The following is a 17,577-nucleotide window of genomic DNA, read 5'->3' as shown; positions in this document are numbered from 1 at the left end:
CGTTGAAAAATGGTTGTCGACTGAAATCGACACGACCTCGACACGAACAATCTGTTTCTCTATTTAAGTCTGTTTCAATCTTCATCAATGTGTTCTTTTAGAGTTTGTTATCAAAACTATTCCTCATACACTTTTGTTAAAAACATACATGAATGACATGATTTAAAAAAAAAAGAAATGTGCTTTTTGAATATAGAACAAAAACATATATTTCAGATTTATGTGGGCCTCTACCCCTACCTCTATTCTCTCTGTCAGTCTGGTACTGTAATATTGGATGTGGTTTAAAAGTCTTAACAATAGTATGTAACCTACGGAAAAACGTGAGGAGATATAACATAATTTGTTATTTTTCCAAAAGGAAAATTAGAAGTTCAAACTCTGAAATTGAGAGAACATGTAAGGAAAAAAGTTATAAATCTCCAGCGAGCAGAATAAAAGTTTTAGCAACACTTTTCACCTTCACTGACGGTTCTGCTCCTCTGGCCCTCAGGGTAGTGTCCGTCCTCCCTGAGATATCCCCTCTGCTCCTGCCTCTCCAGGAGCATGTGGCTCTCTGAGCTCTGCACAGCTCCCTCTGCCCTCGCTCTGGTCAGCCGCTGCTCCACCTCCTGCTCTTCCTCCCTCCTTCTCTCTCTTCCAGGCTGGGGCAGAGCCAACTGCCTGACCCCTCGTTCAGGAGAGGGCAACTTCCTTTTCCCTCCGCCCAGGTCTACCCTGACGTCTCCCTGGGGCAGGTTCCGGTGCTTCTGGTGGTCCCCGGAGTCCTGAGGGTGCAGGGCCGGGCCGTCCGCAGGGTGAGGGGGCAGGGACCTGTCGGAGCTGGGTGGGTGGTTTTGGAGACAGGCTGGTGCTCTGGTTATGTGGATGTCTCCGGCGTGGTCTGTGGACACGGTGCTTCCTGCTCTCAGAGCAGAGGAGGAGGAAGAGGGGAGGTGATCTGCCTGAGAGCCTGTACCGTTCTGAATCTGCACGAGAGAGACACAAAGAAAGAAGTGGGTCAGAGAGAGAGATCAGACAAAGTGCACACACACACACAAAATGGAGAGAATCACGCTGACTAATCACCGCCTGCCGGACTCACTGCACTTCCTGGGCATCAAAGGGCAGCCTCTATCTCACTGGTCACTTACAGCCCACATCACAAAGCCATGCCGGCAACCACGCCTACACACAATGCAACCAGCTGTAGCCAAAATACACGCAATCATACAAGCGTCACTTCACATCAAATACATGTGAAGTTTTTACATGTGAAGAACTGACCTCATGATTCTGCTGAGTAACAAGTGAGAAACAACAGTTCAACTCCATGGAAACGTTGAGAAATCTAGTCCCCGTCCTTGAACTTCCTTTTCTTTTTTACTTCCAATTTTCTCTCCCACATCACATCCCCCCCCTGAAACAGTTGCTTGTTTCCAACAAGCTGCTGACAAAAAGCTGCTTTCAGTCCATGTGATGGCAGACTACGATTGTTCTGCTCTCTGGCACCACAGAGGCGTCTTTCAAACCCTCACACTTGCTGAAATACGGCCGGTGGTATAATCCGTCCACACACCGCAGCCTCTTTAACTGACGCGGCGCGATGATGCCGAGCTGAGTCAGAACTTTATCCGAAGCTAAGCCATGCACTGTACATTCATAATGAAATCACACAGCATGGAGATGGGCTCAAACTGCGATGGCATACAGAGCGTGATGTTCACAGAAACGTAGAGCTGTTTCTGGGAAGAGTGCGTCAGCCGCCAGCGTCTCAGGCAGATGCACGGTGACCGTTCAGAGGAACCTTACTTGTAGATGCTCTACTGGGCTGTCGCACAGTTCCTGTTCGTCCCTCATGTCTACGTCTGAGGACTCCTGGAGCAGAGACATGGTTCATGGATTTTCTATTTAACAGATGATACTGTAACGGCCTGCTGGCTTTTTGCACCTAATATATGTTCTTTAATTACTTATAATTGTTATCCTTAAGATAAACCGTATTGATCCCACACAGGGAAATCCACTCGTCATAGCAGCAGATAGTCAGAATGAGGTAGACAAGAGAATGCGTAAAAGAATATAAATAAAATGTAAATTATTAGAGAATATGCACATAGTATACTTTCACTAGAAATGGAAATAGTAATAGTATTTTATTTTGGTTTCATCTGTAGTGCGCTTTTTTCAGCCATTGTACAGAAAAAGAGGAAGAAAATGAGTAATTCTGTAATACTGGATGAACTGTACATCCTCCTGCTCCATCCCTACCTGCTCCATATCTCCCATTGTGATGGGTTGCGTCTGGTAGCGCGCGTTGGCCCTGCGCTGACGCGTGTCCCCTCTGGTGCGGGTAACCCTGGTCGGAGGCTGAGCCAGCCGGTTGAACAGTGCCATCTTTTCTGCCAGGCTGAGGGTGCAGAGGTCGGGCTCCTCCTGGCCGTGACTCGGGGCGTTTCCCTCCATCGTGGACACAGGCTTGGACACACAGGACTCCTGCACCAGCCGCGCCTCCCTTGCCTGCTCCCGGGCAGCAGTGCTCTGCTGCGAGGACGCCTGCAGGCTGAGAGGAGGAAGATGGAACCAAAGAGAGAAAGATGTAGGAGAAAGGGAGACTACTGATAAGCATGGAAGGAGTTTGTGCAAACGAGCAAGTGACATGCGGCTTGATGGACAACATTGTGGAGCTGTGTGACACCTACAGTTTTAAAAAGAGCAAACAAAAGGGTTACAAAGGCAGAGTGAGTCACTCCAAGCAAAAGCATGACATAACCTTTCTAGACTCCTGAGTCATTCGATAATTTACTCATGTAGTTTCCTCCAATTACACAGGAGGGCACCAAAACATCAAAAACACCTTTACACGACAGAACTTTTATATCTTGTGGGTTAAAACCTACTTGAGATAAAACCACTCTTTAATGTAACTGTGCCGCGGTGACTGAACAGCAACCATAAAACATGTTAGTCACACACTGGAGGCCGGTGCTTGCATTCATGCCCGTGCACACGCTTGTGCTGCATGTACCATGTACCTGTATGGTGGGATAGAGCTGCAAACAAGGGTGGGGCTAGGGATGCGAGCTACAGCGGTGTGAACAGTCAGCGTTTGAGGCATATGAGAGGGGACGCTACAGTGGTCAAAGAGAGAGAGAAACAATACACACAGACACACACACATACGCACACAGGTGCCAGAGAAAAACACACATTCGACAGAGGGAATGTGATTAAGAAAAAGGGTAATTCCAGCTAATGGAGAGAAGTATGCAGCATTGTTGGCAGGGAATCAGTATTTTGATGTTCAAGATGGATGGTGACTCAAACCAAAATTTCATTTCAGAATTCAGGGGGAAAATTACAAACAAATGACATTTTTAATCATATCCAGAGCAGAAAATGTGTTTCAGATGTTAGGTTGACAAAATAAGAAAATATTTCCATTCAATTTGTCACACACCTCTGGTAATGTGTAACCACACAGAACATGTTGGTTTTATAGGGAAATCTGACTCAGATTTCTGCCTCCACCCTTATAAAGTACATATAAACAGAATTCTACTTAAAATACAAAAAAACCTTCTCTTCAGAATTTATGATCCAGGATTTTACTGGATAAGGGATCTCTGAAAATCTGCCCAAATATAACCAACTATTAGACTGGAAAGATAGAGCTTAGACTAGTGAGAAAAATGACCCTTTGTAGCATAATACGGTGCGCTTTGATTTAATAAGTAACTTGGAAATAAGTAACTCACGTAGCAGCAATGACGACTTCCTCAGTGGTGACGGGCTGAGTTCTGGATCGGTCTTGTGTCCGTCTCAGTCTCCTGTCCACAGCAGCATTCCTGGATCGAGGCTTAGGAGCTCCGCCATCGATGCTCTTCTCCAGTTCCTGGATGGAATCATACAGATAAACATGGAATTCTATTATAAATCAGGGGAGTGTTTCACCTTACCTCAACACCAGTGGGATAATCAGTATAACAGAGACTAAATGCAGATGAATAAGCTCATTGGGATCATATCATCGCTCTCCATTGACAACCAAGACTATGAAGCATGTGTGGGGTAATTTCGACAAATGTGGAGTGAAATGTTCACCATTAAATCTCTGCCAGAGATTAAACTGAATCAAATCCTCAGCTCTAAACCGTCACAGTGAAGATTTGAAGCACATTTCTCCAGAATCTGTCAACATGAGAGGACAAACAGCTGATAGTTAGAGCTCACCCTGAAGAGAGTGCGTTTGGCCGCTACGCTCAGCTTGGCTCTTTCATCGAGTTTCTCTTCATCGGCTGCAGAGGGAGAAGACAGAAAGAGACAGACGTTTGGACATGAGAGACTTTGGATGTCTTCTCCATGAACAATGTAGTCGGAATTTTCTCAAAAGCAGGGGCACTAACTCATGCTGATACAATTTTAACTCACAAGACTTTATAGTAACATTTAAACAGTTTAAAAATTGAATCTTGGAGCGAGTATGACACTGAATAGTTGGCTGGCTGCAGGTGATGAAATCTGCCAGCAACTGTCACTTCAGATGATTGTTAGAAATGAAACGTTATACATCTTTCTGGAATGCAGGACCTATTGTTACTGAAATAACTGAGGATTTTGAGAGGTCACTGCCTTTATCAGTATAAACTACAAATATGTGTTGTAGGAGGACAGACAAGGGAGGCAGGGTTCAGAAAACATATCATCAAAATGGTGCAATTTTGGTGGAATTATTGTGTAATTGCTGCATTCTCCCCTCCCAACAACAAATGCAGTGTTTAAGAGCAAAACTGCACCAAGATGCAACAAAATAGCATAAAGATTGAAATGTGACTATCCAGTGGTGTTATATAAAAACTCCAATAACAGATGGAAACATCATTTATAAGTGTACAGTACTTGAACTTCTCTGTAAACAACATTATATTTACCTCCATTATTATCACCACCAGCTCCATCTGGTTTCACTGTGAGCAAAGACAAACCACTCAACCATGTGACCGACATCACTAGTGGTAGACAGGTGTGAGAGACATTGCTTGCATGCACACATGCTCTCGCCCTACAAATCACGTGACATGACATCACCATGCAACTATTCCCTATGATTGATGCTGCCCAGCTGAGATCTGCTGCCCCCGGTTCATGTCAGTGCAAAAATCATCCCGACTGACTGTGTGCTTATAAGAAACAGATGAGGGGCCTGCCCTCAGCGGAGCTACTGTGAGAACAAGTGATGACTCTATAATAAAATAAACGATACATTTCAATGTTGTGCTTTCCCATAAAAAAAAAATCATCATAATACTGTAATTCCCCTTTAACACATCTCCATGATGTCTTCAACTCAACCTTTTCCAAGAAAACAGACTGATGATATTCAATTTACTCAGAGAGCTTCGCTGGTATCTGTCAATTACAGGTCCGTTGTTGGTGTCATTCTTTTGCTTCGTGAGAACTAACGGCAGTGTTTTAGCTTTGTTGACTTTCAGTATATAACTCCTAAATCATAATGATGCCTCAAAGTTAAAACTGGAACACCCAAATAATCTATTATCCCCTGAAGGAACTGCTTTCCTTACCATCACAATTATTCCTATATACAATATGTAACATAAGTCCCAGCCAAACGATCTCATTAGTCAAACATACTGATAATTCCACCTACACTAACCATGTTGAATCAATTATATTTCACTAACACTTGAGTACAGGGGCTACAGTAGAGCCTGAGCTTTACTTTTATATGATTAATGGTAGAGTAGATGTGATTGTAAAACATGGGTTGGATGGAATACATTCTAAAAGGTCTACATCCACTTATATGTTTGATTTCTTACAGAATATAATAATATACTACACAATAATATACACTGATCAGTTACAACACTGAGTTTAGTGTTGTGGCTGATGTATTTTTGATTTACAGAATAAGTTAATGAATGATGAACAGGCCGCGAGATATTACAATGATCAGTCCCAGCATTAAACTGACAGATGGATGTGTATTACTCTGAAAATCAACTTCTGCACTTAAAGCTTTTCCAAGACAAAAAAAAAAAAAAGAGTACGACTTACCTTCAGAGGAAACAAGATCTGAACCCACACAGGACCTTTAAAAGGGCAGGAAATAAAGATAGTCAGAAAAATCTCTTAATATCCTTGCGACCATGCATAACACAGCAATATGGAAGGCTGGTGAGTAGTCAGGCACTTTGGTGGTGAGGGGATGCAGGGAGAGGCAGTCGTCTCTGGTATGCTGGAAATGTGACAGCCAGTGTTAGAGGAGAAAAATGAAAAAGGGAAACAGTGAAGTAAAGCACACTAAGTTGGAGTATTAGACGGTATTACAGAAGTCTGTTCAGTTCCATGGTCTCAGCGAGTGATTACCAACAAAGGGCAATTCATGCTTCTGTAATTGGTGTGATCACATGTCATGTCCACTGCCAGGGACCAATCAGAGGGACGAGGGACCTTTGGCCTTTAAGCCTCACTGTTAGTTAATGTTGTTAGAGTGGGAGGCGAAATCAAGGAAAACGGGACTTTACACGTGTGTGTGTGTGTGGTAAACTATGATCCACCTCATGGTATTAATGTACTCAAGGACTTCATTCATTGTAGACTAAACAGAATGTACTTTATAATCATAAGTTTCTAATTGTATCATTAGATCAACATTGTTTCATGATTTTCTTTGACATGCATGATCATGTGGTCATTTCCCAGCATTCCAAACTCTCAGTCATGCACTCTTGAGTCCAGAGCAGTACCTATCAGTCTCCTGGCGCTCAGCAGAAGTGATGGGCTGCGTCCTAAACCTCTCTGAGGTCTTTCTACTCTCCCCAGGATCGATATACTGCCGGGGCCTGCGCCCCCTGTCCCTTTCCCCTCTCCATGGGGCCTCGTATCCTGAGAGCGCCCTGTCCCCCTCAACCTCACTGGAGGGACCAACCAAGGTGAGTGACCAACACCCAAAATGAAGACAGAATACAGTAGAGTAAGGGAGAGAGGGACAGGAAGCAAAAATCGAATTGTTTCAAAGCAGAGGTACAGGTTTGACTCTTTAAATCAAATATGTGAGCAAGGCCATGCAGATTTATTAACAGTTGAAGCATGCACATGTACATTGGCCCCAGGTAATAACTGAATAAGCCACAGAGCCACTAAAAAACAAACACTATAGGAGGCTTAGAGGTTTAGAGCTGAGCGTTATAATACATTAATGCTTTTTTCTACGCTGCAGCAGCGTCATTGTGCTTTGATGCAAAGGTTCAGTGTGTAGGATTTAGTTCAGCATCTCACAGTGGCATTTGCAACCAACTGAATGCCGCTCACCCTCAGGTAAAAAAATTGCAGTTGGTTTATTCATTCTGAGCTGCTGTAGAAACATCGCTGTGCAATTGTGGGCGGGTGTTGCTCAGGAGATACAGCGAGTCATCCAATAACCAGAAGGTCGGAGGATCAATGCCCAGCTCCAGTTTGCTTGTGCAAGACACTCAAGGATTATCAGTCTCAGGTGACTGACACTGATGAGCACATCATAATGAATATTCCCTCAATAAATTCCCCTAAGCCCTACACACTGGACCTTTGATGTTAGTCAGTCAGTAGGCAGCCGATGTTAGGTGAAAAGCATCAGTGAGTCCCACAGCAGCGACCAGTGAGTAGCGCGTCGCAACATTTAACTTTGCCACCTACGGCTCATTTCTGCGGCCGGTGGGAGGAGTGGTGGTGCTCTCCATGTAGGAATGCATGAGCTGGGCCACAGACACACGCGTGTCTTGGAGGCCCTCTCCATTACTGAAACCTTCACCCTGCTTGACCTCTCGGAGGTCGTGGTTCTGGTGCTGCGGGTACCTTTGACTGGGCCCTTGTGAATCTCCAGCCTCTGATACCGGGTGGCTCACGGCTGTGCTGGAGCTTCCTGGGGCTGCATGTGCCACTCTGGGCTGGATGTGGGTTGCGGGCGCCGCTTTGTGGGTATGAAAGGAACTTTCCCTCTCTCTGGACCTGCTCTCGCCTGCATGCAGACGGGAAAGGTGCTCAATATCATCCAGCCTGCCTCTGCCTCGTTGTCTGTCTCTTGGAACCTCTGCCTCAGCCTCCCTTGCGTGGCTGAGGCTCTGCACCTTGGACATGCCCAGGTTCTCCTCCCCTCTACCTCTCCGTGGGTCCTCAGTGCTCCTCTCCCTGCGGCGGATCTCTGAGGGCAGAACTGCTTTCCTACTTTTCAAGAGGCCCTCTGTCTTCACGTCCTCTGTCTCCTCAGTCTCTTCCTCCGGAGCCTGCTGCTGCTGGCCGCCTCTGGACGTGGGGCCAGAGGCCATGGAGAGGTAACTTGGGTATCCAACAACTTCCTGGTGCCCAGTTCGGGTGAGCTGAGCCTGTGTATGATGGAGGCCTGGGTGATCTGTGTGGTAGCATGTGGAGGTCGGGTGCTGATATTGTCTGCGGTGCACTGGGGCCTCTGTGAGATTTCCCAGCTCTGGGCTCCTCTGGCGGCCCTCGTCCCTGGCAAGCCTCTCCCTAACTCTGATTCTTCGGGGAAACAAATGGCTGGTTAACATTTAACACTACAAAAATAGATATAGCCGCTGTGTGTTACACCCACTGAAATAACTGCACTCATCTCCAACTTAAGATAATCTTGCTGTACAATCTTTGCCCCATTTTATTTATTTCTATCAATTAGTATTTGTGTCAATGATTATTTTATTAGACAATTTTTGACGCCAGACTTTTTTGCTTGATTATCACTCCCTTTATTTAGGGGGCTATACACCTTAAGTTGATATTTTCACAATAGGTTGGTTTACATAGAACAATCTATAGTTGTTTACACTTTTCAGCATCAATTTAATACTGTATTTAAATAAAAAGCACCAATTTGACTGTTAGCAATTCCTGTTTGCAATATAACCATGGATGCACAGATAAGTAAAAATGTTATGATAATGAGGCAAAATATAAAGTTATAAGACTGTGGATGGTGATGGACACCAGAGATATGAATATAAACTATATTGAAATAATCTCAACTCTACTTGACTCAATCTAAAGCTCGTTGTTACCAGAACATATTGTATCTAAGAAGAGAACTGAAGAAAAACAGGGTGATAGATGCAAACTTTAAACACAGGCTCCAAACCCATAGTCACTGATGTAAAGTCAGAACATTTGTTTTCACAAAGGGGATTAAATCAAACACAGCAATATGTGCATGAGAAATGAAGTTATGGTCCAAAATAAAGGTGAAATGAGCTTGTGACCATGAGGAGGAAGATGATGGATGATGCAAGGTCAGCTCAAACACTCAAACACTTCTAATAAATGCAGGACCCAAACTGAGCAAATTTAGTTTGACCCTAAGAGATGATTATTAAAAAAAAAGTAAAGGTTGATGGGTTTTGGTAAGTTGAGCGAAATGGCAACAGGGGCAGGTGATATTGCGGAGGGGACACAACCAGCCTGGGTGTACCTCGATGGCCAGTTGATGAGGGAGTGCGTGTCGCCCTCAGCATCGGTCTGGAGGAACCAATCGGTGCTCAGTAACGCCCTCGCACTGCACCAATGGAAACCCAGCAGGAGACATGAGAGTGAGTGATTGAGTGGGTGGGTGGTAAGAGTCTAGATTCAGTGTTTAGACCCTTTTCTTGGCGCACACACAGTCGTACCACTACATTACACACATCACTGACTTCACATGGAGCTTGACCACAGTGAGAATGAGCTTGGCCACATTTCATTGTTATTTTGGTTTTGGGACAAGCATCACCCAAAGAAAACATCAGAGATGAAGAGCAACTGCTACAAAAACCACATTTACTTGTTTACCTTACATGTTTATGTTTTTCAGTGCATCACTGGATCTGAAGCAACTGAATAAATGAGGTCTTATGAGGTCTGTACTGCAGCAGATATTCAGAGGAAATACCATCTCACACCAGCAGAGTCTAGAGGCAAATAAGTCATTCTTGACCTCTGATGGCGGATAAACACAAACAGCCTGAACTGTTTCATAAAGACGAGTTCAACAAAATCAAAAGTAATGATCCACGATCTTAACCACATAAACAACAGAGGAGTAGAGAGTTGAGGAGTTGTATTGTGATTTTAGTGCTAAAGGGACCAACAAGACAAAACGGTTTATTGTAACATAACATATCCAAAATTGAACCACTATACTTCCACTATGGTCTAATTCAGTCGTGTGGAGACTGGGTCTGTATGTCTGCTTCTTTGGCAGAGATTACAACAAGGTCAACTGTCCCAAGAGCACAGTGATCTACATAAGGCAAGGCAAGTGTATTGGAAGCCTCTCCTCAGTGAAAGACACATGAAAACCTTAAGAAACCAGCTTATCTGGTCCAATGAAACCATGATTGAACCGGACAGGGAGTGAGAGGGTTTGAGGTCATTCGGTGTCCAATCACTCCACTTTTGGACCACAATGTTACAGATCTTGATGGAATTGTTCATGCTGATTTGATCACAAACCTACCTTAAGTGCAATGCATGAGTGGCCCAGCAAGAGCCCCGACTTGAACCCAGTCTCTTTAGGGAGACCTGAAAACAGTTGCTCATAGACCTAGCCCATCTGAATACTTTCTGAATGAGCTCTCACCTCAACAAAGCCAGTTTACCTGTTGGTTGCCTTCAAAATATCAACTTAATGGCAACAACTAATCATAAAAAGACACTTGTTCTATATAAGATATTTATTATTCTGTCATCCTAAAACCATTCTTGACCTCTGCACTGGATCCTAACAATCCTAACACGCTCTCCTATTTACTTCTCTCCTCTCAGGCCTCACTGGTCTTGATCAAGCCCAGCTGTGGGTCAGAGATCTGACTGTGGAGTCACACTGAGCCGCCCGGTAACACAACACCTTCCCTGCACTAGAGACACACAAACACTGGCCAAGTCCTAAAAGAAAAACAGCGAGAGAGGGCAATGCAGAGAGGGGAAGGGAAAGATTGAGAAGAATGGCAGACAGATCTAGAGTCATCTTCATCTGGTCTGTAGTAACAGTAGACTATCACAGCCTGGTCAAACCTGGGCTGGGTTTGTACATCAGGCATAAGGAACAGAGATATAAAGATGTGCATGTGCTGCTGATACGATCTATGCTTTCAGTAGTTGAGCCAAAACACTCCTTAGTGCCAACCCTCTGCAGCAGCAATGAGTCAACCTGCTTTAGATGAAACCACTAATACTTCCATAGACAAGCACTGCAGGATCTATAAAAACAGATGATGGCAATACTGTACTTTTTTGAAAAATATCATCTTGGTCTCAATCTATTTTAAAACATTATGCTGGGAAAAGGCCAAAACCAAAAGCAACTACTGTGACCTGGACAATGAATACCACTGCGACAGTGAAGCAGTGAATACTGGTAATAAATGGCCACATGTAACCAGTGAACACACACGTTTGGAGCTGGACGTGGACAATGGGAAGACAAATCCTCATCACATGAACCCTCGTGACCATGTGGATGAGGAAAGTTGAATTTTGTCTTAATCCTTCGTTGCACAATAAGCTGTGTGTTTGTGTGTGTATGTGTGTGTCAGACCAAATTAAAACACTAAGATGCCACAGGGCAAATGTGAACTGTGAATTACCCCTCCTCTCATCGAGTTTACCTTAAACGAGAGGTCTTCACAGGTCCACCTAATCTGTAGACCTGAGTCTTATGGAGAGTGGCCATAATATTTTCAGCAGTGGTCAGAAACCGGGATGCACCAGTATCTGAAAACCAGATAATAACCAGGATACTAGTGCTCATGTAAAAACATTTGTGAACTGCTTGAATAGATGCAATTCTCTTTCAGAATGTGGGGTCAGCTACAGGGCTGGAGACTTACTTCACTTGGAAATCCGTCATTCTAACAAAACAACAAACATCTTGACCAAATTTCCTTTGGGAATTTAAAACAATACAGCGATTCACTATTCGCAACAGATCCACCTGAAACCTCTGGAATAGAAACATAACGACCAACAGACTGTATTATTCTGCCTGTGTATTTTGAATGTGAGCCAGGCTGTGGGTCTCAGTGCGAGCTCAGAGATTGTTCCAGAACAAGCTGAGGTTGCCTGGCCTGCCACAGTTGTGCCAACAGGACGACCTTGGACATGTGTGGATGGGAATAGAGAAAGAGATAGAGGGGGGGGGGAGTCAGTCTGATGGATAACGCTGTCACAGCAAATCCATCTTTTAAAGAGAATGATACAGCAGTGTTCTGACCCACATGAACGCTATGTTCAAACCCTGTGTATATGGATTTGAAGGGAAGCTGGGGTCGTGACCCAAGCAGGAAATGGCCTGCTGATGAGAAATCAAATAGAGAACAGAGTTTCACAGAACAACCTCATATCTACTCTTTCTCAATTTGCTGGCTAGAGGATAAATACGCATATAAGACAATGAGTCCAAAAAGAAACATTAAACCCACTCACCCCTGTCTGCTGAGGATGTTGTGGGCCTGCTGCTCGATGAACAGGTCTCCAGGAGACGCACCATGTTTAGGTGAGGAGAGGGAAGGGTGCCTGTTCAGCTTGGGTGAACTGGGAGGCATTCCTGTGACTGCATAGTCCCTGGTGGGCACCCTGGCAGCTGAGGATAATGGTGTCACATCCATGTATGAGGAGGATGGCGGCTCAGGGGGAGGAGCCCTCCGTTGATTTTCCAGGTTCATCAGCCTCTCCCTCTCTGTGAAAGAGTCCACCCTGGTTCGACCCATCTCATAGCTTGGCTCAGTGTGGCTGTGATGTGGCGCTGTGCGTCCAGGCCTTGGGCTGGTGGCAGAGGTGCCGGTGTAAGAGGTCAGGGTGATATCTCTCCCCTCTTCCCCCTCACACTCCCCTCGGTTCCTCCTCTCTGAGCCTTCTGACTCCTTCCGGGTGCGAGTGTAGCGGGAGGGATGTTCCAAGTCGGGCTCCTGATCCAAGGAGATACCGTAGCGTTCAGCCAGTTGCCGGCGTCGTTCTGCTTTATAACGGGCGATGCGTTCAGCCTTCGACTCCAGCTCGTGACCACTGGTGGTGGAGCCTGAACTGAAAATCGGCTCTGTGTGGATGGAGGACTGAGGGTCAGGCCGACATCGAGCTCTGGACTGTCGCTCCGGAGACGCCAGCTGCATCTCCGGGCTTTCAAATCCCTCCACGCCATATCGCTGAACTGTAACTAGAAGACAGAGAGTGAAGACAAAAAGGGAGTTATACCCATACAAGCACAGAGAGGAGACAGATAATGATGCAGGTCTGAACATGTCTCACCACCACAGGGTTCAAAGGGGTCATTGGCCCTGGTGTATCTTGGTGTGTCCTCCTCTAAAAGCCGGTTGGCCACCAAGCTAGGCAGCAGGGACGGATGGACCTCACCCTCTATGCCCTCCAACCTCCGAGCAATACGCTCCTTTCTACACACACACACACGGACGGACGGAAGGAGTCAAACTTGATTATATTATTATCTTCAATTTGATAATACACATATCATCACATTCGTACCTATTCATTTCCCAGTCACTTGAGCTTGTGGTAATGCCTTCAAATCGTTTCCTCAATTCAGAGACTAAAGGAGGAAAAAAACAAGATGTTACAGCTCAATAAAAGTAACACATCTGTCTTATGAGTGGCTTCTACAAACAAATAAAAAGAAATAGATGGAGCAGAGATATCTTTTTTTATCCCACACATCCTTGTCAAAACCTGCTGCTTACATTACCCACAGAGCAACCAATAGTTTGGCGAGCGACAGAAATTTTACTTTTCCCACATTTCATTTAATCTTCAAACTCATAGTTTTCAGTCCCAACTGACAAAGACTGGTAGAGATGGTAGAAATAGCACAGCTTTTCATCGGGGTTAACTGCCACAAAATAAGCGATTTACTTTCAATTTTACGATTTTATTTAATCATCCCTTCTTGCGACACAACTCATAACTTTTAAAACGTTTAAAACACCATGGTCTTTCAACAGCTCATCAAACTATTTAACAGCCTCCACCACCCAGCAGGACTTGACAGACTCTCAAACCTCAATAGGACCATGTCTGGTTTTAGGTCATACATTTTAAATAAAAAGTGCTCCAGTAGAGAAAATATAATCCATAATGTTCAACATATCAGAACAGTGCTTGCAGTGGTTTTATGGCATGGATCCTCCTGGTAAGAGGCTGACATTATGAGGGCCACTTACAAGCAGGCAGATATTTAAAAAAATATGTACTCACCTTTGGGGAGATTGGCCAAGAGACTAACATCTATATCCTTGGTGATTTTGGCTGGGTCGTCTTTTTCGTCAATAGAGAATTCTTTTTGGAAGCTGAGGGGTGCAGGACAAATACCAAATGTTATTGAAACAAAGCTGAGCTGTGGGAAACTACATTTGTTTATAGACCGACAGTTGAATGGGTCCCACTGAATTAATCTGAATCTCATCAAACAGTCATTCATATCATTAAAACACTGTTGGATTTGAATGATGCTCAAGAGTCTCGTCCATCAACCGGTGGATTACAGATGAGGACATATACAAAAATAATTCATCATCCAAACAATGCATCAGGGTTTTATTTATTTATTTTATTTTTTTATATGTATTTAAACATGATGAGCAGGTTTTGAGCAATCGCATCATCTGCCTCAGACACAAACACCACTCCCTCTCAGAAACATGCTGGAGTCGTTTATGGATTTTAAATCAAAACCACTTTGTTGCAACACAGCTATAAAAGAACTGGCACCGCATTAATGACACGAAGAAATGCTCAAGAATTGGGCAACATGACTTGGTGGTTATGTTAATTCCAACGACCACAGTGTTGTGAGCATCTGTTGTTAGGAGTAAATATCTCCCAAAATGTGAATCCTAAACACAAAATGTGAATCCAAGTCAAAGCCACACTTGCAGATTGGCAATAACTAAGTGTTTCGATATCCTCCCTGCTGCAAATTAAACTTCTCAAATAAGGTGTGTGCATGATGGACTATTTGACACACAGCCAACAAAATGATGCGGAGCAATCCTGCTAATGATGCAGCAGAGAGGTTTTACAATGCAGAGGAGCACAGTGACTTAGCTGATCTGTTCCTTTCTCAATAAGCTTGTGCATTGGCACAAGTATTGTGCTATAGGATTGTTCTAAAAGATGTGTGTAAGGGTTCACCTTACAATTTAGTTTAAATCCAGAATAGGTCTTCTCTCCTATTTGCCAGGTCAGCCTTTAGATGAGACCTTTCCTTACAAATCAGAATCATCATCAGCATATGATAGATCAGATCTATGGTAAATAAATGTATGGTTGTTATCTGTTGTCTCTTTACTAACGTGATGAGACTTCTAACTCTATTAGACATTTTCAGTCATGAACTCTGAAAAATGCTCCGAAAATTGGGTCCAGGCATTTCCCAGAGTTTGCCTTTGGCAATGAAAAATGCAACAGGAGATTGCCAGAATCAGACGAGTTCACAACAACTGGATAATATGCAGAATATTAGAGTGAGGGGTGATGCCTGGGTAGAGCATGCAGGAGGCAGGACATAACATATTAAGTCTGTTGTGGAAATCACACGTTTTTGTAGCACACTGACACCTACGTCTCCCCTGCATCTCCAAAAGCTCTTGAATCAAAAGTTGTCTTTCCACATTCACTTTTTGTATTCTACGTATATGGCTCCACTTTTTCAACTAGGCAATTAATCAAATTCCCTAACAATTCAGACATGTATGCACGCTGTGTACGCATCAGAATAATCAAATGTGGAGTATTCCACTCTTAGTCACATTCTGTAGACATGTATGTGTCATAACCACAGTGTAACATACTATTGGAATTTTCCCAGCATTTTGCGACATTTACATATGGCTAGTTACCAACTACTTCAACAAACGTAAACAAATAAAAAAGAAAAATATACAGTATTGTATACCCTCATTAAGTATATTGTATATTAAACTTGTACATTTAACTATTTCAGGTTGGGGTTTTTTAAATTCTGGTGGGAATGTTGGACGTAAGGTTAATGTAACTCATAATCAAGCTATACTCATTAACATGTAGACAGGAATATGAATGGAATATTCTCTTTACTAATCATGCGAATATCATTATCAGGTCTTAGTCAGAATAATTATATCAATATTCTCAGATGATCTCATTTGTTTATGGTATTTACATGAACATCTTGAAAAATAAGACAACCTTGTTGGAAGAAAGGAAAGTCTGCTTTATCTGAGCACTGTGGTCTTCCAGTCTGCTAGATTTCCAAATGCTGCACGTTTCTCCGTGCCATGGTATCGTTCATATTGAATTGATCTCTTATAAGGATCAAGGTTATTGTTTACCTGCCAGGTCTTTAACAAAGTGATGTAAGACAACTGCAATGGAAATCTGAATATACTAAAACGCAACAAGTGTTTTAGTATACATTACCTCAAAGCTCTCTTCTGTAGCAACCTGGGATTACTTAGTTTTATAGGGGTCTCACTCCCAAGTCCTGTGGGCAGAAGAAAAGAGTAAGATTCAGTCATGTTGCACAGTTCATTCATTAAATCCAGCAGAACCTTTTGCTTTAATGACCAGACAAACATTGCAACCAGGCATCTCACAGTGAAGCAGCCAGCGTGTCTGCAAGGCCTTGGCACAGACCCACATTAATTAAGTGGACTTCCACAGAGAAAACAAATGATGTGGAAAACAATAATCTGCCTGCCTGAGTGAATCACATCAAACAATAAGTGATCTGTACCCCTCCAACCTCAAACCTCCGTCCCCGCCCCCCCCAACACAAACGGCAACAGACTCGGAAATCATCTCGACACTTACAGCCAGAGACACCGACTGTCTCCATCCTAAATGTCATGTCTGTGTGCTGCGCATGAAGTCATAGCTTGTTTGATAGAGGGGTGACAGCCTGTGTGTCACTGCCTGAAAGCTGTAAAGTCTGATCACACGTCAAGGATGCAGTGCAAAGCAGCTGGAACGGCGCCAGAAGGAGCCAAGCACATCATTGACTCTGGGAAGCATTTACACCCACCATGAATACAAATAGGAGACAGCACGGAGAGAGAGAGACTGTCCAATATCCAAAACCTCACAAAAACACTCCTCTGCAGCTCTGCGATAAAACTCAATTAAACGCAAGACTTTAAAGTCTAATAAAGTCTGGTATCTATTAGGAAAATGGCCCCAGACCATTAACAAGAAAAAAGTGACATAAACACCTGTCTACAGAAAAATAAAGCCTCAATACCAAGAAAAGAGGCATTAGTTGGTATTAAGCATCATAAACAGTCTTGTGAAGAATTCGAGTTCTGTGGCGCATCCCTCTCAGGAATGTTGACGCCTGCTTCGCTTATTGACTCCAAACCTCAAATGTGCGGTTTTGGCTGCCCTCAGACCTCAGCCTGGTCAGAGCCGTGCGATTTCAGGACAAACATGTGGTCCCACTTCCAGCCCCTGCGAGTTCACCACAGGGCCACGTGACACCCTCAGACCCCCCCCCCCCCCCCCCCCCCCCCCCCCGCCCCACCCAAATCCCTAACCTCTCCCTTGAGGTCACCCACCCACAACCCCCCACAA

The 17,577-nt window shown here is 44.0% G+C and overlaps 1 protein-coding gene across 31 annotated transcripts in view; it reads right to left on the bottom strand.

The window, feature by feature from the left end:
- svila (supervillin a) overlaps window positions 1-17,577 on the bottom strand; it is a 67,932-nt gene that overhangs the window by 21,291 nt on the left and 29,064 nt on the right. For 14 of the 31 annotated variants that reach the window (XM_069512517.1, XM_069512518.1, XM_069512519.1 and 11 more), the window contains 16 exons: window positions 16,429-16,492; window positions 14,227-14,318; window positions 13,501-13,564; window positions 13,267-13,409; window positions 12,448-13,174; window positions 9,458-9,541; window positions 7,678-8,517; window positions 6,750-6,917; window positions 6,058-6,092; window positions 4,911-4,946; window positions 4,213-4,277; window positions 3,738-3,874; window positions 3,015-3,110; window positions 2,251-2,542; window positions 1,792-1,857; window positions 461-968 (listed from right to left, as the gene is read on the bottom strand). In XM_069512517.1, coding sequence (XP_069368618.1) covers window positions 461-968; window positions 1,792-1,857; window positions 2,251-2,542; window positions 3,015-3,110; window positions 3,738-3,874; window positions 4,213-4,277; window positions 4,911-4,946; window positions 6,058-6,092; window positions 6,750-6,917; window positions 7,678-8,517; window positions 9,458-9,541; window positions 12,448-13,174; window positions 13,267-13,409; window positions 13,501-13,508 — 3,205 coding nt within the window. In that variant the 5' untranslated portion in view covers window positions 13,509-13,564; window positions 14,227-14,318; window positions 16,429-16,492. The remainder of the gene's footprint in view (window positions 1-460; window positions 969-1,791; window positions 1,858-2,250; window positions 2,543-3,014; window positions 3,111-3,737; window positions 3,875-4,212; window positions 4,278-4,910; window positions 4,947-6,057; window positions 6,093-6,749; window positions 6,918-7,677; window positions 8,518-9,457; window positions 9,542-12,447; window positions 13,175-13,266; window positions 13,410-13,500; window positions 13,565-14,226; window positions 14,319-16,428; window positions 16,493-17,577) is intronic. The other 17 variants (XM_069512503.1, XM_069512526.1, XM_069512510.1 and 14 more) reach the window with 15 other exon arrangements.

The sequence above is a fragment of the Paralichthys olivaceus genome, chromosome 17, assembly GCF_024713975.1.
Source record: "Paralichthys olivaceus isolate ysfri-2021 chromosome 17, ASM2471397v2, whole genome shotgun sequence".
NCBI classification, from domain to species: Eukaryota; Metazoa; Chordata; class Actinopteri; order Pleuronectiformes; family Paralichthyidae; genus Paralichthys; species Paralichthys olivaceus.
The sequence above is the reverse complement of the archived record's forward strand: the minus strand, read 5'-3'. Positions and strand labels throughout refer to the sequence as shown.